The sequence below is a fragment of the Dermacentor silvarum genome, chromosome 8 (assembly GCF_013339745.2).
Source record: "Dermacentor silvarum isolate Dsil-2018 chromosome 8, BIME_Dsil_1.4, whole genome shotgun sequence".
In the NCBI taxonomy this organism is placed as follows: domain Eukaryota; kingdom Metazoa; phylum Arthropoda; class Arachnida; order Ixodida; family Ixodidae; genus Dermacentor; species Dermacentor silvarum.
This window is the reverse complement of record NC_051161.1, coordinates 91,028,936-91,049,551: the sequence shown is the minus strand read 5'-3', so window position 1 is coordinate 91,049,551 and position 20,616 is coordinate 91,028,936. Positions and strand designations below refer to the sequence as shown.

The window sequence follows — 20,616 nt, the reverse complement described above, 5'->3', positions numbered from 1 at the left end:
CCGCGTGATAGCGTATCGGGTGGTGCAATCAGTTGCGACTGCTACCCATTTGTTCCCCGAAGATGACGTGGGAAAGGGGCCGAGGAGGTCTAATCCAACACAAAAGAACGGTTCCACAGGGACGGTGATCGGCTGGAGATGACCGGCAGGTAGCACCTGCCGTGTTGCGGCCTAGCGAAAGGCCATGCGCATCCGGGCTGGCCGCAGGAGCAGAGAAAGAGACTGAGCCGCTTCCGATGCGCGCGAGATAACGTCCAACCTTTATTCCATGCAACCAGCATACATATATAGCAGACACTCATGTGACCAATGACGTCACGTACAAGCAACATTTCACAATTGTGGGCGACAGCGCCAGATAACGCGGACACTTGACGCGCATAGGCGCTATCACAACATCTCCCCTTCTTTATAATACGCTGACAGTTGCAACCAACTTAGCAGCACTGCCAGCGAAAGAACACTTTGCAGAAACAAACAATGCGCAAGAAACAATATAGTCAATTGCTGAACCCGTAGCGGTCCGGCTGTCGAACAAGACGACCAGATCGCGTTCGGTATTCAGGAAGGTCAGTTCCCGGCAAGGAAGGGCTAGATAGATCGTCAGGTGCCATGCTGTCTGTAACGCGATTAGATTTCTGTTCCGTTTCTACCCGACTATCATTTGCCTGAGGAAAATCATAGCTACCTCCGTCATCCTCACCTTGTTTTGGCTGTGAAACAAAGCGAACCAAGGATTTCCTGTTTCTTTCTAGAACTACACCAGTGGAAGTTCTAACCACATAAGACCTCGGCCGCTCAGCAAGTCGCAAGACTCGCGCTTTTGCTTTGCAGTCCGTCACCCAGACTTCCGCGCCCGGTTCGAGTGGTCGCAACGAAGTAGCCCTATGACGACGGTTGAAGTTCCTACGCTGCCGCTGTCGGGCAGTCGTATCATGGCTTCTGAACTTCCTCAGGTTCACCGTCTGAGGCCGAAGGCTGGTGGGACGGACAGGCACCGTTGTGCGTAGCCGCCTGCCCATTAGAAGTTCTGCAGGGCTTTTCCCAAGTAGCCCCGGAGTGTCCCTGTACGCTAGGAGAGAAAGATATGGGTCCTTCGCTTTTGTAATGAGACCTTTAATTGTCTGGACCATCCTCTCCACTTCACCATTAGCCTGGGGGTACCTGGGGCTAGACGTCACAGCGCGAAAACCGTAGTTGCGAGCAAACAACTTGTATTCCTGCGACACAAATTGCGCTCCGTTATCAGACATAACAACTTCTGGTATGCCATGTCTTGCAAAGAAACTTTTAAGGTGCGTAATGACAGTGGCACACGTTGTAGATGATAACAAAGCAATCTCTGGGTACCTAGAAAAATAATCCACGACTACCAAATACCATTTTCCTTGAATATGGCAGAGATCAGCGCCTAGTTTTTGCCAAGGACGCTGTGGAGTGGTTGTCGGGATCATTGGTTCTGACTTTTGGTGTCTGTGCTCGGCGCATACACGGCAATCGGTAACCAAAGCTTTCAGCTGGCAACTCAACCCTGGCCACCATACCGACACTTTTGCTCGAGCTCTGCATTTTTCGATTCCCAGGTGACTCTCGTGCAAGCGTATCAAGACCTCTGAGCGCAATTTTTGAGGAATGACCAACCTCACACCTTTAAGTAGCACGCCTTCAGCAACTGTAAGCGTGGCTCTTTCCTGCCAATATGGACGCAAGACCATCGGAAGAGATGAGAATTTTGGCCACCCTTTCCGACTGAATTTTACGAGTGCTTGACAAACTTCGTCAGCGGCTTGTTCTGCTTTCACTCTCTCGAAGAGGCTGGCCTCGACCGCGTTTGACAGGCACCCTGAAACGTGCTTGCTGACGTCACTAACAGACAGTGCATTATCACTTTCTTTTCCCCGAATCGGGGCCCGCGACAACACATCTGCAGTAACTAGGCTCTTGCCCGGGACATGTACAACTTCATAGCTGAACCGCATGAGCCTCATGCGAAAACGCTGAATGCGAGGTGGTAAAACATCTAAAGGAGATTTTCCCAGCAAGGTTACAAGAGGTTTGTGGTCGGTTTCACACACAATTTCAATACCTTTGATGTACCCTTCGAATCGTTCAGCCGCCCACGTCATTGCTAGTGCCTCCTTTTCAATCTGGGAATATCGGGTTTCGGCAGGCGTCAACGAGCGCGATGCAAAGGCAACGGGTCGTTTTTCGTTGTTTGGTTGAACTTGCATCAGTACCGCCCCTAAACCGAATGATGACGCATCGGCGGAAAGAATCGTAGGGTACTTTGCATCATAGTTGGCCATGACGCGCGCCGAACCGATAACGTCTCTAACGTACGACAGCGCTTGCTCTTGGGCTGGTCCCCACGTCCATTCAGAACTCTTCAAAAGCAAGTGACGTAACGGCGCCGTTTTTGAAGCCAAATCTGGTATGAATCTTGCCAGATGATTAGTCATACCGAGCAGCCGTCGAACGTCAGACACGTTATTTGGCGTCGGCAGTTCTTTGATGGCCCGGACCTTTTCAGGGTCCGGCCTGATTCCGTCACGACTTAGAACACAACCAAGAAAATTGATCTCGGTTACTCCAAAACAACACTTTTCTTTGTTTAGCGTAACGCCAGCACTCATGAGACGGTCTAAAGTAAGACGCAGACGCTCATCATGTTGAGCTTGGTCGCAGCCATAAATGAGCACATCATCCATCATGTTTACCACGCCTGGGATTCCTTCCAGAATCTGCGACATTTTCTTTTGAAAAAACTCAGGTGCTGACGTTATTCCAAACGGTAGCCTCTGAAAACAGTATCGCCCAAATGGCGTAATGAAGGTAGTTAACAACTGGCTTTCCGGCGACAACTTGATCTGATAAAATCCAGAATTAGCGTCCAGCTTCGAAAAAACCTGATGCCCCACTTAACAGACCAAGGCTATCTTCAACAGTTGGCATAACATAGCGCTCGCGAAGTACACTTTTATTTAGTTGCGTCAAGTCCACGCAAATACGAACGTCTCCAGAAGGTTTGAGTACTGGTACGATACCCGCGCACCATTCTGTTGGTTCGTCTACTTTGCGGATTACGTCGTCTCGCTCCATACGCTCGAGCTCCTCCTTAACTCGGTCCCGCAGGGGTAAGGCAATGCGACGAGCAACCTGAATAGCAAAGGGTACAGAGTTCGGCTTCAGTCTGATATTGTATTCCCCTTTCATAGCTCCCAGACTACCGAAAAGCTGAGGGTAGGAAGCTTCGATGGCTGTCGCGCTACTGACCGAGTCAGCGAACTTGATCAGCTCAAGGGCTTCGAGCGCCGGGAGACCCAAAAGTATCGAGCGCAAGGGCGAGACCACGTACACCGTTTGTCGGACAATGCGTTGTTTCCACTGGATAGTGGCAAGAAACTTTCCGAGAACATGCAGTGGCTCATTCGCAGGGCCAGTTAAGGTTATGTCGCAGTTCTCTAATTTGGTAGGCAATCCCGGAAACGTTGAGGGTACAACGGACACTTCTGCACCCGAATCAAGTTTAGCGAACACCGGAGTGCCGTTAATAACAACTTGAGCATACCGAGAATTAGAGTGCTCCCCATTTACCGCGCCTACGAAATACGCCCCCTTGTCCACATGGAGAGAAGAAAGCTGTACCTTCTTTCGCTCGCCTGCAGCCTTTTTCCGACACACCACTGCGAAATGTCCGGAACAACCGCAGTAGTTGCATTTCGCAGCTCGTGCCGGGCAGGAGGTCCTCGGGTGCTCTCCTTGACCGCAGTTGGGGCATGAACTGGGGGTGAGAGGTCGGTAGGACTGTGGTCTGGTGCGTTGACCTTGTGTGATAGGTGCAGTGGTCCTTGACGAGGTGCCGGAACGCTGTCCTGAAGAATTCTTCCGGGGCTGCCGTTGTTTGTTGATCGCGTCCAGGTTGCTGGCTGGCGCTGCCGAAGGTTCGTCGCTGGTTTCTCGCAGCTGTTGCTGCTGTCGTTGGACGGTCTCCTTCAAGCGAGCTTTTGCCAAAGCGCTGGCGAGTGTCAAATTTGCATCCATTTGCAGAGACTCCGAGAGCTTGGCATCGCTGAGGCCGACTACAAACCGGTCGCGGATCATGCGTTCCTTTTCCTTGTAGTCACACCGGTCCGCCTGTGTGTGCAACGCGGTGATGAATTGGTCGACTGACTCTCCAGGTTGTTGTATGCGTCGGTGAAAACATGCGCTCTCGTAAACGAGGTTCCGTGCGGCCACGAAGTGATCGTCGAACTTTTTTCTGACGACTTCATACTGCTTCTGCTGTTGTTCAGATAGTGCGAAGGTCGAAAAGATCTCTCTCGCTTGCTTGCCCATTGTGTAGAGTAGAGTCCGGACTTGCGCTTCTTCACTTCGCTCATTTAAGCCAGAGGCAAAGCGGTAGTCGTCGAATAGTTGGATCCAGGAAGGCCATTCAGACGTCCGGTCGAAGTCAAACGTTGGCGGAGCTGGAACAGCGAACATGCCGTGAACTGGCTTGACTTCTTTGTCTTCTGACATGGCGCCGCTTGACGAAGACTGGTGCAACGCCCCTCGAATATCAGAAGACGGCCACTTCTGACACCATGCCGTGTTGCGGCCTAGCGAAAGGCCATGCGCATCCGGGCTGGCCGCAGGAGCAGAGAAAGAGACTGAGCCGCTTCCGATGCGCGCGAGATAACGTCCAACCTTTATTCCATGCAACCAGCATACATATATAGCAGACACTCATGTGACCAATGACGTCACGTACAAGCAACATTTCACAATTGTGGGCGACAGCGCCAGATAACGCGGACACTTGACGCGCATAGGCGCTATCACAACAGCACCTGAGGTGTTTTCCGACGCTGGCAGAGATCACAGGCAGCAACATAGCGTCGGACGGAGCGAGCAAGACCAGGCCAATAGAAGCGGCGCGGGACGCGGTCGTAAGTGCGGGCTACCCCAAGATGTCCTGCAGTGGGTGCGTCATGCATCTCAAAGAGCACAGTCCGTCGTAGATGTTTTGGCATGACAAGAAGAAGATCAGATCCATCAGTGAGGAAGTTCCTTCGGTACATAATGCCGCCTTGGAGGACATATCGGCGAACGGAGGCGTCGGTAGGTGTAGAGCTCAGACGCTCGATGAGTGCTGGTAGCGATAGATCCCAGTACTGCTCATCGGCGATGTTAGCGAAGGCAGACACAGAGAAAATACCGTTGGCGGTACTACTGTCGGCGTCGTCAGGCTCGTCTACCGGGTAGCGAGACAGGCAGTCAGCGTCCTTGTGTAGTCATCCAGAATTGTAGGTGACAGTATACGAATATTCTTGGAGGCGTAAGGCCCAGCGACCAAGTCTTCCTGTAAGATCTTTCAGTGAGCATAACCAGCAAAGCGCGTGATGGTCTGTGACAACGGAAAAGGACCGGCCATATAAGTATAGGTGGAACTTCGCAACCGCCCAAACTAGGGCCAGACACTCACGCTCAGTGATGGAATAGTTGCGCTCGGAGGGTGAAAGGAGCCTGCTGGCGTAAGCGATAACGCGGTCGTTGCCGCGCTGGCGTTGTGCCAGTACTGCGCCAATTCCGTGGCCGCTGGCATCAGTACGGACTTCGGTAGGCGCAGAAGGATCGAAATGGGCCAGAACGGGAGGCGTTGTGAGGAGGTCGATTAGATGCGAGAACGCAGAGGCCTCGTTATCGCCCCACTGGAAAGGGGTGTCTGTTTTCAAAAGCTCAGTTAGTGGTCGTGCTATGGCCGCGAAATTTTTCACAAAATGGCGGAAGTACGAACAAAGGCCGACGAAGCTCCGCACATCTTTGACACACTTCGGAACAGGGAAGTGCGTAACAGCATGGATCTTGCCTGGGTCCGGTTGCCCTCCGTGCGCGTCAACGAGATGTCCAAGGACAGTAATCTGGCGACGGCCGAATCGGCACTTCGATGCGTTGACTGTAGACCGGCTCGACGAAAAACGTCCAGGACTGCTGAGAGGCGCTCGAGGTGCGTAGCGAACGTTGGGGATAATACTATAACGTCGTCTAAGTAGCACAGGCACGTCGACCATTTCAAGCCATGAAGAAGGGAGTCTATCATGCGTTCAAAAGTGGCAGGAGCGTTACATAGACCGAAAGGGATCACTTTGAATTGATAAAGACCGTCGGGTGTTACAAAAGCAGTATTCTCGCGGTCTAGATCGTCCGCGGCAATCTGCCAGTAGCCGGAGCGAAGGTCAATAGAGGAGAAATAGCGAGCACCGTGGAGGCAGTTAAGGGCGTCATCAATCCGAGGTAGGGGATACACGTCCTTTTTGGTAACCCTGTTCAGGTGCCGATAATCCACGCAAAAGCGCCATGAGCCATCCTTCTTTTTTACCAGTACAACAGGTGACGCCCATGGACTACACGACGGTTCAATTATGTTCTTGGCAAGCATTTTGCGAACTTCTGCGTTAATAACTTGACGCTCAGCCGGGGACACTCGATACGGGCGGCGATGAATAGTAGGGGCATCGCCGGTATTAATGCGATGTTTAACAGCTGTAGTTTGGGCTAAGGGACGATCGTTAAAATAAAAAAATATCGTGGTAGGAAAACAGAACGCGGTAGAGCTCACGAGCGTGCTCGGATGGCATGTCGGGCGCAATCATTTTCTGTAAGTCGGGGATGGTACAAGTTGCCGACTGCGATGGTAGAGGAGGATCGGCTGAATTGTCGTCTACTGCAATAGATGCTACTGAGTGATCCTCGAATGAGTAAAGCTGGGCCAGTGACATCGCGCGTGGCAGCACTTGTGCCGTCAAGCCAAAATTGACCATTGGCAAGTAGACGCAATTCGCCGTAACAGATAAAACTGTATGGGCACTGTGATCCCGTGTGTAAGGAGGACGTCTTGCATGGGAGCCGCGATGTAGTGACCGTCAGGCACTGGTAACGATGACACTAAGTCAACGTAAGTCAGTGCCGGAGGTGGCAAGCGAACGAAGTCGACGGAACTGAGGTGACTAGGGTGTGGTTCAGAGGGATCCAGAACAGGCAGGTCAAGGCGGAGAGTACTGGCGGAACAGTCGATGAGAGCAGAATGCGCGGAGAGGAAGTCCAAGCAGAGGATGATGTCGTGTGGGGCAGTGGGCAATGACTGTGAATAGCACGATAGTGGAGCGATCGGCGAAGGAGACGCGGGCGGCACACATATCAATTACGGGGGCTGTCCCGCCATCGGCGACACGGACAACAGGCGTCGTGGCGGGTATGAGTATATTTTTCAGCCGGTTACGAAGGTCAGCGCTCATTACGGATAAATGCGCCCCAGTGTCTATAAGAGCAGATACAGAAACACCGTCGACTTGCACGTCGAGAAGGTTCAGATGAGTGGGAAACGTCAGTAGAGGATTTGGCGGCGTAGGGAGCAATGCAGCGTCGCCTCGAGGCGCTGCATCATCTAGTTTTCCGGATGGGAGCGGCGTCCGCAGGGAGTCGGCGAATAGGAGCGACGGGGCTGAGGAGAGCGAGATTGTCGTCGTTGGGGCGAAGGCGAACGAGAATAGGGGCGGTTCGGCGCAGGAGAATCAGTGGCGGCATTATCGGAGCGTGCTGCATAGGGTCGAGAAGGGCCACCTGGGCGAGAGTAGGCCGTATAAGTAGACCGGGTCGGGGAACTCCAGCGACTGCGACAGTGGCGATAAATGTGCCCGATTCGACGGAAGTGAAAACAAATGTGCGTGTCGTCAGCAGTGCGCCATTCAGATGGGTTGCGGAAACGTGGTGGGGAATAAGATGTGGGACGGGGCGGAATCGAAGAAGCCGGGTGGGTATCAGGGCGATGCGCCGAGCAGACGGTGTGAAGTCCCATGTTCGCGAACTCCTGGCGGACAACTGCCTGGATCAGGGAAACCGTGACTGCAGGGGCGTTGGAGGAGCTGGAGTCGAAGGCAGCCGGATAGGCGGCCTCAATATCACGCCGGACGATCCTGGTAACATCACCAGTGTTGTTGGGACGAGGAGCGTCGGCACAGGAAGATGTCGCTGGGGTGTTGGGCAGACGGGCAAACTGCTCGTCGATACGTCGGCTTTTAGCGAGTTCCAGGCGGCGACACTCTTTTATAACTGCATCCACCGTCGCCACGTTGTTGAATACGAGCAAGTTGAAGGCGTCATCGGCAATGCCTTTGAGGATGTGGGAAACCTTGTCTGGCTCAGTCATGTGTGCGTCAACTTTGTGGCACAGAGCCAAGACGTCCTGAATGTACGTGACGTAGGGCTCTGTTGACGTCTGCACACGGCCGGATAACACCCTCTGCGCGGCAAGTTGGTGACCGTAGGGGTTGCCGAACAAGTCTCGGAGCTTTTGCTTAAGCGAATCCCAACTGGTGAGTTCATCTTCGTGTGTCCGAAACCAAACTCGAGGTGTGCCACCGAGGTAAAAGAGTGCGTTGGCGAGCATGACAGTAGGGTCCCACCGGTTATTGCGGCTGACGTGTTCGTACAGGCTGATCCACTCCTCGACGTCTTTCCCATCTTTGCCCGAGAATACGCCAGGATCGCGGGTAGCGGGGAGAGCGATGTAGGTCGTCGAAGTGGCAGCAGGTGTCGGAGCCGGCTGAGTCGAGCTGTCGTCGCCGGGAGCCATGACGGAAGGCTCGACGTACCGTCCACTGCGAAGCTCCGCGATGAGGTACAGGGAACGTCCACCTCCACCAGATATGTTACGTAGGAAGACGCAGACGAAAAGCTATATACAAGTATATTTACAAGGAAATGCGCCGCACTTGGCCAAGAGGCAACAGCCCGCACTAGCCTGCAATCTTCGTCGTCGTCTTCACACTGCTCGCCTCTTCGTCAAGGCAAATACTGTTCCGTAGCAATATGACTATTAAAAATTGGGCCCCTCGGTTGTCTTTCTTCTCGTTCAATATATCTATTGTTCTTCTTAAATGACTAAAATATGCTTGTGACTAATCAAGTAGTGACATTCTGCATAACAACGGAAGCGTTTTGTTGGAAAGCCATCGTTGGCCCACTCTCCCAGAACGTTGCTATAATCGGGGACAACTTTTCTTGGTAGTGCTGCGAAACGTACGGGTCCGAAACGCAGCGTCTCTCTACACGTCACGAAAGGGTTCCCTAAATTTATTACAAATTTTCACTTTTCCCTCGCTAAAATAAATTCTACTTGATTTATTATTAAAATGTTATTAGAAGTTGCACAGAATACAAAACCATTGGGCTCAATGAAATTAAGTTTATTCAGTTTTTTTAACACGAAAGTGTTTTATGCCGGGGTCCACCAAGACTTCACTGACGTATTTCCGTCACGGAAATACGTCATAGAACATAATACAAAGAAAGAAACCAGAAGAAAAAGTTCCACAAACATGCAAAATTTGGAAATCGAACCCACGACCTCTCGGTCCGCGACGATAGGTCGCCGAGCGTTTAACCCATTGCGCCACAAACGCATTTGCAGAGAGCTACACAGACGCGCCTTATATATCTAACACTCCTCCGCGTACCCGCGCTCTTGCTCGGGGCGGTGCCGCCGCCTACGAGCAGAAAAGAGAAGTACTGCATTATGACACTAACGCGCACCGACAGTGAACGCTTCGGTGGTCTCAGCACTACGACGCCTCGATGCCAGCATTCGAAGGGACGCTGGCATCAAGAAGCACTACCAACGCCACCTAGGTGGCGTTCACCGTACTCAGCACAGCGGAGCGTGGCCTCCGCAATTAGCTCTGAAAATGTTTCTGAAGTTGATCGCGGAGGCTGCAATTACGACGCGCTGTACGCGCTGATTTGACTCGGTGACGATTCAGTTACGTGCTTTGCCTTGCGCGTTGTATTAGTGTGTCAGTTACGTGCTTCGTCTTTCGTGTTGTGCTAGCGTGTGCAGCGTAGTGCAGCTTCCATATGCACGACGGTTGCTCATGGTCATCGACGTTGGTAGTCGTGATGGAGGAGACGTGCCACCAGGCGTCAGCGTGGGTGCATCAACACCTAAGGGCGCTTTAGCCACAAAACACCAATAGACATTATATATCAATGTGCAATAAACATTACACTACTTCTGTGAAGACACGTTTCACTTTCGTGTTCTATACCGATTCCTATATAAGAGGGATCAACCACATTTTTTAAATTTCTTGCACCCCACCACTTTTCTGCGCGCCTGTTCTGTACAGTAAATAGGGCGCGTGCTTACACGCAACCGAACTGAATGGCGCGTCCGTCGCCGAACGCCTACAGTAAATATTGCAGATAAAAAAAAATACCTTTGATGAGAACGTAGTTCTCGCAAACATATGAGGTCTACCTATGGCGTTTTAAACAGTAAAAGAATTGGCGGACGCTTAAGCTTTGCCTTTAAAAGTAAAACGCGATAGCGTTATGGGGACCCGTTCGCATCGTAGGGATGGTAATATCGATGAACGATTAATCGACTAAAAGTACGCTGCAAAACGATAAATCGTCATCGATGTCTACCTTTAGTTTAATTGGTTTAATCGATTAAAGCAGTTCGATTAATCGTTTTCCAGACAGTGACTATAGTGGCGTGAAATTTTTGAAATCTTACAATAGAAAGCGGAGTACGAGCAACGACAGCGCGGCTGCGAAGACCGAGAGCGACTGTCGACTGTTTTCCCGAGTCATGTCGAGCTGGCCAAGCGCTTCCTCGCCTTACGCACACGTCACACAGGCTACCTGGGGCTGGGCAGAGGCCTCCCCCATGGAGGAATAACTAGGAGAGAGCATTTCGTGAGGCAGCAAGTCTTGGCAAGCGAACTCACCGACAAGCCATTTCCTTTGCTTTTACCTCGCAGTGTGGAGTCAGCACGTGACCCTGGGGGACAACGTATTGGCCGATAATGTTTGCTTCGTAGTAGCATGTAGTAGTTTCAAATCGGTGCGCACCCGTTCAGCTGCGCTGCTTCCCTGTATCTGGCAGCACTAAACTTACCGCGCGCGCTGATGTGGCGATCACGTGTTGCGTCATTACTTCTTGATGTCAGTCGTGCTGCGACGCTCTCTTCTGATTTCTCCTTCCCCCATGCCCACCCTCCTCAGTAAGTGCCATTTTTAACATACCGGGTGTTCATTTTTAAGTTTTACAGAATGTTTAGAAATCGCCCGTGGCAGGTAGCATAATTCTTATCATTGAGCTTGGTTATTCGATAAGGCGGACATTAGCACGGGGAAATCGAAACACATATTCAACTAATTAACAAAACATCACTAATTAACTTCTTAGTTAATTACTTTACCACCTATCTAGCAACTTACGAATTGTAGCCGGTGAGCTAGTCAGGCGTATCCGCTTGTAGTGAATTTCCAGAATGACGCCAGTTTGTAGATATACGCCATCATACTCGCCGTAAAAATGCACTGTTGTTTCCACTTTTTTTTTACCAAAATGCATTGAATCACAAAAGTAGCTGGAACGTCCATGTATTTCGTCCCACACTTTCAGAAATAATATCTCGAAACTGGTGTCATCCTGGAAGTTCATTTCAAGCAGATGCGTCTTGCAAACTCACCGGCTACAATTCGTAAATTGCAATATGTGTCCTAAAGTAATTAACTGAGAAGTTCATTAGTCAATTTTTGTTAATTGGTTGAATATGTCTTTCGATTTCTCGTGCTACTAATGTCCGCATATTCGAATAACGCAGCTCAACGACAAGAATTATGCTACTTGCCACAGGAGAATTTTTAATATTCCGTAAAACTTAAATATTGTCACGTAGTAGTGACGCTGAAGAAAACAGCCGTAAAACTGTGTACGACGAAACTGGTTGTTTATTGGGCGAACCTGTGCCCACAAAAGCAAGGTACACTCAAAGCACAACGATAGCGGCGAACACAGTCGGCGATCGTCGAAAATCTGATCAGCGGCGAAACGCGTCGGCTTTTATACCCGAGTCATCGAAGGTTCTAGATTAATCCCTGATGCCCGCGTGTCTCCCAGAAAGTTCTAGACAATTCGCGTCAGTCATGCAATCAGATAACATAAGCGTCGGTGAAAACAGGCAATGGAAAGAAGCATCGATAACGTTCTAGAAACTTCCGATACAGGCGCGTCCTGCGCCGAGCGATAACGTTTAACATTTGTTAGCCGGTGGAAAGCGGCCACCGGTGAAATATAAACATGTATACGTGTCAATACCCTCCCCTTAAAAAACATCGTCCCGATGCTACAAACAAATGTGAAAGCGAAAACCAAACCACGCGTAATAAAGAAAAAAAAAATAAAGTAACAAAGTACCTAAGTTCGTCAGCGGGCGTAGAAAGGCTTAAGACGCACCACATGCATGACTTCGGGTCGTGCGCGGCGCCGCGGTGATTGCGAAATGCCGTCTGGCACGACCTCATAGTCCAGTACGCCAATACGTCGGATGATCTTATATGGTCCGAAATAGCGACGTAAGAGTTTCTCGCTAAGTCCTCGTCGGCGTATCGGAGTCCAGACCCAAACACGGTCTCCGGGCTGGTACTCGACGTAGCGTCGTCGAAGATTGTAGTGTCGGCTGTCGGTTCTCTGCTGGTTCTTGATGCGCAGGCGGGCGAGCTGTCGACCTTCTTCGGCACGCTGCAAATAGGTGGCAACGTCAAGATTTTCTTCGTCAGCGACGTCCGGTAGCATGGCGTCAAGCGTCGTTGCCGGGTTCCTTTCGTAGACCAGGTTGAACGGCGCCATGTGCGTCCGTTTCTTGCACGGCCGTGTTGTATGCGAAGGTCACGTACGGAAGAATGGCATCCCACGTCTTGTGTTCGACGTCGACGTACATTGCCAGCATGTCGGCGATGGTGTTATTTAGGCGCTCGGTGAGGCCATTCGTCTGCGGGTAGTAGGCGGTGGTGCGGCGATGGCTTGTCTGGCTGTATGGTAGGATGGCTTGAGTTAGTTCAGCCGTGAAGGCCGTACCTCTGTCGGTGATGAGGACTTCCGGGGCACCGTGACGCAGGAGGATGTTCTCAACGAAGAATCGGGCTACCTCGGCGGCACTGCCTTTGGGCAAGGCTTTTGTTTCGGCGTAGCGAGTGAGGTAGTCCGTAGCTACGACGATCCATTTATTCCCGGACGTCGACGTCGGAAAAGGCCCCAGTAAGTCCATCCCGATCTGCTGGAACGGTTGGCGAGGTGGCTCGATCGGCTGTAGAAGCCCGGCTGGCCTTGTCGGCGGTGTTTTGCGTCGCTGACAGTCTCGGCATGTCCTTACGTAATGGGCGACGTCAGCAGAGAGGCGAGGCCAGTAGTATTTTTCTTGTATCCTCGCGAGAGTGCGGGAAACTACTACGTGTCAATATTGTCACGTAGTAGCGACGGTGAAGAAAACAGTCGCTAAACTGTGAATGACGAAACGGATTTTTTATTGGGCGAACCTGTGCCCACAAAAGCAAGTTGCACTCGAAGCACAACGATAGCGGCGAACACAGTCGGCGATCGTCGAAATCTGATCAGTGACGTCGGCTTTCATAGAAGGTTCCAGAGTAATCCCTGGTACCCGCGTGTCTTCCAGAAAGTACTAGACAATTCTCGTGGCTCATACAATCAGATTATATGAGCGTCCGTGACATGGACAACGGATAGAAGCATCGATAACGTTCGAGAAACTTCCGATACATGCAGGTGGTTTCTGCGTCGAACGATAACGTTAACCTTGTTAGCCGGTGAAAAGCGGTCACCAATGAAAGATAAACATGTACACGTGTCAATATGAACACCCTGTATATTGCTTATTCCATCGTTAGTCACTATTGGCAATTATAGTTGATCTCTACAAATTAAACATTACTATTTATCAAGTTTATACGCTTGTATTTATTATCCTGGTTCCACCTTTCAAACGTTAAAATAAGTACTTACGTGAGTAGGTAACTGTGTTTCATCCTTTTTAAAGTGCCCGAAAAAAAGTCGATTAATCGATTAATCGATGAAAAACCCCGCATAGAAAGCGATTAATTGATTATACGCTAAACCGACGAACTATTAATCGTTAATAGATTTAAAAAATTTAATCGACCATCCCTATCGCATCGCATCGTTCGCATACGGCAAGCAGGCTTCATTCACCTGCAACACTGAATGTGGGAAAGCCAGCTTACAAAAACCAAGCTTACACTGATTTTTTTAAAGTCGGCTTCACTTTTAAACTGAAATGGATTGCTGAAAAGTCGTTTTTCAAGGGGTAATTAAGTGGTCTTATAAAATGTGAAGGCCCTAGCACCTTTTTTTATTATTTTAATAATTGTTTGCTATTGTCACGACGCGCAGGTCTGGCAGAAATGCTGGAAAAGGGGTTTGTGCTTGAGTTTCCTCGTAGCAGAATTAGTTTTTCTCGTACATTCAAATTACAATCCGACGCCGATTGGTAAATAATCCGATGGCGAATCCGACGCCAAATGGTAAAGTCGTACTTTACCATTTTTCTGACTTGTTTCACTGTGAGAAATTGAATTTTTGTTCACCAAAATCTTGCACCACGTGGAGGGCCTGTGTGGTCGATGTGGTTGGATGATTTTCTCGGCCCCCCGCGATCACACGCCGGTTGCCGACGCCGGATTTTCTGCGACACGGGGCCCTAAACGTTATCACGTTAATAAGCATTGCGTCAAATTTATCCAACAACTAGAGAGAGAGAGAGAGAGAGAAGAAGGACGTGCCCGGTTGGCTACCCTACGCTTGATGAGAGGGAAGGGGGAAGAATAGATAACGAGCGAGAATTTAACAAATAATAGAATCAGTCATTCGCAGAGTCAGTCGCAGAGGAAGGTCCACTGTCACAAGCACTCATACAGTTCAGTCTCCTTCAAGAAGTCAAGAAGAGCTTTGTGGCGTAGGCCATGGTCCCAGAATCTTTTCCTCTGACAGCACTCTGCTATCTAACATGCTGAGTAGAGCTTGGAGAATCCGTCGTTGAGCGTCAAACGCTGGGCAATGACACAGAAGGTGCTCTAGCGTCTCATCGCACCCGCACGAATTTTATGCCGCACTGTTAGCCATTCCGCTCAGGAATGAATAGTAATTTGTAAATGCGACGCCCAACCATACGCGACACAGTAACGTTGCTTCACTACGGGAGAGTCCAGGTGGCAGGCGAAGTCGTCCAACAACTAGGGCTACTACAAAGGTTATGCAGGTAGGCAAAGTGTGTAAAGAAAATAAAACTGGAACCAAACTGGAGCCGCTCTACTTGGCGGAGTAAAACGATTGTGCAGAAGCTAGCCACCCTAACGTTCGCTTCACTGCCAAGAGAAGTTCTCACCGAGTATTATGACCAGTGTACCTTGGTTCATGTATATAAAGTATTGTTCTCATTTAGTTTACGTTTAGGACGCCTGCAGTTATGAATATTTCCATAAGAAAGTCCGTTCGTTATATATTGATCTTTTTGACAGGAAAACTGTAGTCTATACAGCAACTGTATCAAGCTCTCGATCTCACAAGAAGCGGCTGTTATTACCTTTACAAGTTCTGATGTCGAAGCCTTTGTTGGTAAGAATATATCTGTACTTGATATGCGCCTAAAGTTCAGTTGTTTAATCTTAGTCTATCTACAGCTCTGAAGTCCACTATTTCTTGGTTCTTGACAATATTTTAATTGGCCTGCTCAGAATTCCAGGTGCTGGAGCTTTTGAAATTTAAGAAATCAGCTTGCTTCGTCCTGTCCGGCATATCGAGGAAAGGTGAGAATTTTTTGTTTTCGCTGTTAGAGTTCGATCATTCGCAAAGAAAAGATTCGGTTTATAAGGAGCGAATATGCTTTCTATAACAGTTGGCAACCAAGTACAAGCCAATTGAAATTGCTAATAGACATTCCGGAGTCATCAATAGGACACACACAAAAAAGAGACCATAGAGATTTAGGAATATGGCAAGAGAGAAATCAGGAGGAAAAAGATGTAAGATAACACAGAGGGCAGTGCCTTGCATTTTGAGGCCGGAGCTGGCTGCCTGAACACCATAACATACGGGATCAAATATTCGTAACAAGATGAGACATTTGTCAGCTGCACCATAAGTTCCGGAATGACTCAGCACGTCGTACCGGAATGCCAAGATATTCACGCAGGAAGACCTGCAGGGAAAGTCCACCTTCCAAGAGCGGGATTCAAAGTAGTGGAAGCATTAACTGCTCAGCAGTCGAAATAAGCGGGGACGTTTAAAGTATTGGTGAAAAAAAAAGCTGGAAAAAGATTTATAGAACCACAGTTCTTACAGTCGTAGGTAATTGTGCACTATATATATTCAGCAACAATGGGGACGAATTACAGTGCATGATTGAGGACCTTAACCAAGGAAGTGTAAGAGTGGGGTTGAAGATTATTTACAGAAGACAAACATAATGTTCAATAGCCTGGCAAGGAAACAAGAATTCAGGATCGCCAGTCAGCCTCTAGAGTTTGTAAAGGAGTACGTTTATCTAGGCAACTACTACAGGGGACCCTGATCGTGGGAAGGAAATTTACAGAAGAATAAAATTGGGTTGGAGTGCATACGGCAGGCATTGCCAAATGCTGACTGGGAGCTTACCACTGCTGTTGAAAAGAAAGTGTACAATTATTGCTCTACCGGTGCTAACATATTGGGACAGAAACTTGGAGGTTATAAGAAAGAAGCTCGAGAACAAGGACGGCGCAAAAAGCGATGGAACGAAAAATGTTAGGCCTAACGTTAAGAGAGGAAGAGAGCGGTGTGGATCAGAGAACAAATGGGATAGCCGATATTCTCGTTCCCATTAAGCGGAAAAAATGGAGCTGGGCAGGCCATGTAATGCGTAGGATGGATAACCGGTGGACCATTAGAGTTACAGAATGGATACCAGGAGAAAGGAGGCGCAGTCGAGGACGGCAGAAAACTAGGTGGGGTGATGAAGTTAGGAAATTTGCAGACGCAAGCTGGTATCAGCTTGCGCAAGACAGGGGTAATTGGCGATCACAGGGAGAGGCCTTCGTCCTGCAGTGGACATAAATATAGGCTGCTGCTGCTGCTGCTGCTGCTGCTGCTGTGCTGCTGCTGCTGCTGCTGCTGCTGCTGCTGATATATAATGAAGAAAATATTCAGACAGATGGGCAGAATGATAGGCTCCTATGCATGTGGATAATCCCTGATTAGCTCAAGCAGGCTATATGGGGCTATTTATCGGCGTTCCGTTTAGAAGGGGACTCAGCGCCAATAAACAATTGTCATAATCGGTACGGAGAGGTTTGGTAAACGCACTTTTGGGCAGTGCTCGGGCATTCCGGTAACCTGGCCCGTGCACTGCTCTACTTTGAATAGTGAAAGACACTGCGTTAGGTGGCCGACAAGAAATTCACACATTGCTCAAGTTTTCATAAACGAAAATGTATATGATGGCCACTTCCTACAGCTGATCATTGTTTATGTCCGGATAATCATTGTTTATGTGGCCAACAAGACTCATGCGAAAGTGCGCTTCGATTGCATAAAAACAATTTCTTGGAGACAGCGGCTATTATTATATTATTATTATTATTATTATTATTATTATATTATTATTATTATTATTATTATTATTATTGGCTTGAAAACATATACATTGACAGGAAAGAGCAAGCGAGGAGCAAGGCTGGCAACTGCCACCGGAAGGGGCACAACGCCTGCCTTCTCTTTAGAAAGGCGGAGACGGAAACATAGAAATGGAAGATAGGAAGAAGGGGAAACGAGGAAAAAAAGAGCAAGATACTAATCTCAGTCGCATCGGTGGGCGTTATTCACACATGTAGAAAAGCGTTTTGATTACGAGTGTTCTTTATTTGTACTGTCGCTCCGTGTGATACGTGGTAATACTGTTGTTCGCATTGCTGCTTTAAAAGTTCCTTTATAATGTCGCGGTCGTGCTTTGGCTTCTATGTTACAACATCATTGTGTGTGCGTAAACTGTCCTTCCCTTTTATCTGCAAGACTATGTGAAATGTACAGAAAACTGTATATGTGACTGGGCCACCTGTTGAACAGCCATAGAGTAGCCGGCCTACTAAAGTAGCCGGCGCACTAAAGAAATCATTAGTGCGCCAACATGCCCTTTATCATGTCGATGAAAATAGCTAAACCTATCAGTTGCTTTACCAGCATTGGTGAGATCTTGGTCTTGTACGCAGTTTTATTGATCAGCATTTCCAATGGACCAGTGGTTTCGTATTGCTAATCTCTCTTGAGCACATACTCTATAGATTACTTGCAAAACTAAGAATACAATTACTGCCGGTTCATGATGTTTATTTTTGCAGGCTGCTACCGTTGGGACGCTCTTAGTGACACCGTTTGAAAAGGGAGAAGAAATTGTCCTGCGAAGCATCAAGCGAGTGAAACTTGCACAACCGAATTTCAAAAGTGCAAGGCGGATGCAGAGAGCAGTGTTCAGCTTGGCTTTGACTTTAGTTAATAAAGTTAAAGGTTAACGTCACAGCAGGAGAATGCCTTTCATGAGCCAGATTTTTGGCGAAGATATACACGCGTTCCTGTTTTTTCCCTCGGATATATACAGAGAAAAGAAGAATTCTTGTACCAGCTAGAGTAACTAAGTACTAAAAAAATAAATCTATGTAGGCACTTGCTTTCACCAGTGTATGTATGTAGTCAGCATTACACGGTCAAATTGGAACGTTTGAGTGTTTTATGCTTGAGTTACTCTCTATATGAAGTGTAATAAAGTCAAAAGTAAGGACTATATATATATATATAATATATATATATATATAGATATATATATATATATACCAGAAAAAAAGCGATTCTGGATCGGGTAATATTCACAGTGAAGTAGACGCGCGTATGTAGCGGTTTATTGACGTTTCGGCCGGGGTCCGGCCTTCATCAGGCCGGACCCCGTCCGAAACGTCAATAAATCGCTTCATACGCGCGTCTACTTCACTGTATATATATATCTATATATATATATATATATATATATATATTATATATATTGTAAAGGGTTTATTAGAGATCGGAGCAGCGCAACGTCGACAGTCAAACGAGACGGCTTTCAAGCACGAGCGCCGTTGCGAGCAAAAGCGCTGGACCCACTAGCGTCTGGCAGACTAGAGCTGGTCCCCCAGCGTCTCTATTCGTACAATATATATATATATAGATATATATATATATATATATATTCTAATGCGAACAAGGACAAGAGAGCGGCGGGCAGCGTTCGCAGCGTGTCTCAACCAGAGCAGATCAGGCAATCTCTAGCTCGCGCTTCCGGATGACTGGCGATGTGGCTGCAGCGCCGGGCCTTCGTCTTCACTACAATCACCCCCAATCGTGAAAGGAGCCATCCTGGCGACTCATGGTGTACATAGAATCATGGGGTCGTAATACGTTTCAGGCGTTGTACGTGGACGGTTTCACGACCACGACAGCGTTGGTCCGTAGGTGGCGTGACAGGCTCGACAATATAGTTCACAGGGGATGTCTGCGCTACAACACGGTAGGGTCCTTCATATTTAGATACAAGCTTGGATGAGAGGCCAGCAGGAACGGCAGGAACCCAAAGCCACAATGGAGTCCGGAAGAAAGTTACAATGCGGATGATCATCGTCACGTCGAGATTTTTGTTGCCATTGGTCGACGGCTGTAATGGAACGGGCGTGCTGACGGCATTCCTTGGCGTGGCGGGCAACTTCAGAGATGGGCGTACATTCGGATGAATCGGGTCTGTACGGCAGAATGGTGTGGAGGGTAGTCGGAGGTTCGCGGCCATACAAGAGGAAGAATGGGGAAAAATTTGTGGCCGCCTGTGGTGCAGTGTTGTAGGCGAACGTGATGAATGCCAGAATGAGGTCCCAGTCAGTGTGATCAGAGGCGACGTACTTGGAGAGCATGTCGCCAAGGGTGCGATTAAATCTTTCCGTCAGACCATTGGTTGTTGAGGATGGTCGGTGGTGGTGCGATGAATGATGCGACCTTCAGCAAGGAGCGCGTTTACGACTTCGGAGAGGAACACACGTCCTCTATCGCTCAAAAGTTCGCGAGGTGCACCGTGACGGAGAATAAAGTTTTCAGTAGGAAGGATGATATATCGCGAGCTGGGCAGCAGGCAGAGGCGGCTGTTTATGCGTATCGCATCAAGTGGTCGAGGCGACGAGTACCCAGCACCTCCACCAGAATCTAATGCGAACACAGGACAAGAGAGCAGCGGGCAGCGTTTGCAGCGTGTCTCAACGAGAGCAGCTCAGGCAATCTCTAGCTCGCGCTTCAGATGACTGGCGATGTGGCTGCAGCGCCGGGCCTTCTTCACTACAATATATATATAATTATATATATACTATATAGCTAAGAATAAAAGGATACGAGGGCCGATTTTCATTAGTCATATGATAAGAAGCTAACCAACAAAGACACCAAGGCACCATCAACACTATGATATGCTCTTGAGATACCTAGGGTGACATGCCGCATATGCCTTGACACTGTGCCAACTGAATACTGCTTTCAAGGTCAATATGAGCCCGTCATAGTGAGCACTGTGATCTGAAAACAATTGTTTTGTACCAGAATCGATCGGTCATCAAGAAAATTTACACTGAATATTAAACTCTTTCAATCAATTTGCGAAATTCGAAGTTAACGTGATGGGCCTAATATTGTTTACACACATACCGTACCCTGATTTT

The 20,616-nt window shown here is 48.7% G+C and overlaps 2 protein-coding genes across 2 annotated transcripts in view; one reads left to right on the top strand and one right to left on the bottom strand.

Annotated features, from left to right (window-relative positions):
- Positions 1 to 20,616, top strand: part of LOC125947812 (uncharacterized) — a 114,177-nt gene that overhangs the window by 16,662 nt on the left and 76,899 nt on the right. The window lies entirely within an intron of this gene.
- LOC125947811 (uncharacterized) lies at positions 191 to 4,494 on the bottom strand. Its single transcript, XM_049673212.1, has 2 exons — positions 3,646 to 4,494; positions 191 to 1,220 (listed from the first exon to the last, which is right to left on the bottom strand). Exons 1-2 carry the CDS (start codon positions 4,480 to 4,482, stop codon positions 501 to 503), a joined length of 1,557 nt encoding a protein of 518 aa, XP_049529169.1. The 5' UTR covers positions 4,483 to 4,494; the 3' UTR covers positions 191 to 500.

Bases quoted from the DNA above. Each gene is read 5' to 3' on its own strand.
- LOC125947811 (XM_049673212.1), bottom strand. From the start codon at position 4,482: ATGTTCGCTGTTCCAGCTCCGCCAACGTTTGACTTCGACCGGACGTCT. The intron at 1,221-3,645 runs GTACAGCTTTCT...TTTGTGTCGCAG, and splicing joins CTGCAGGCGAGCGAAAGAAG to GAATACAAGTTGTTTGCTCG.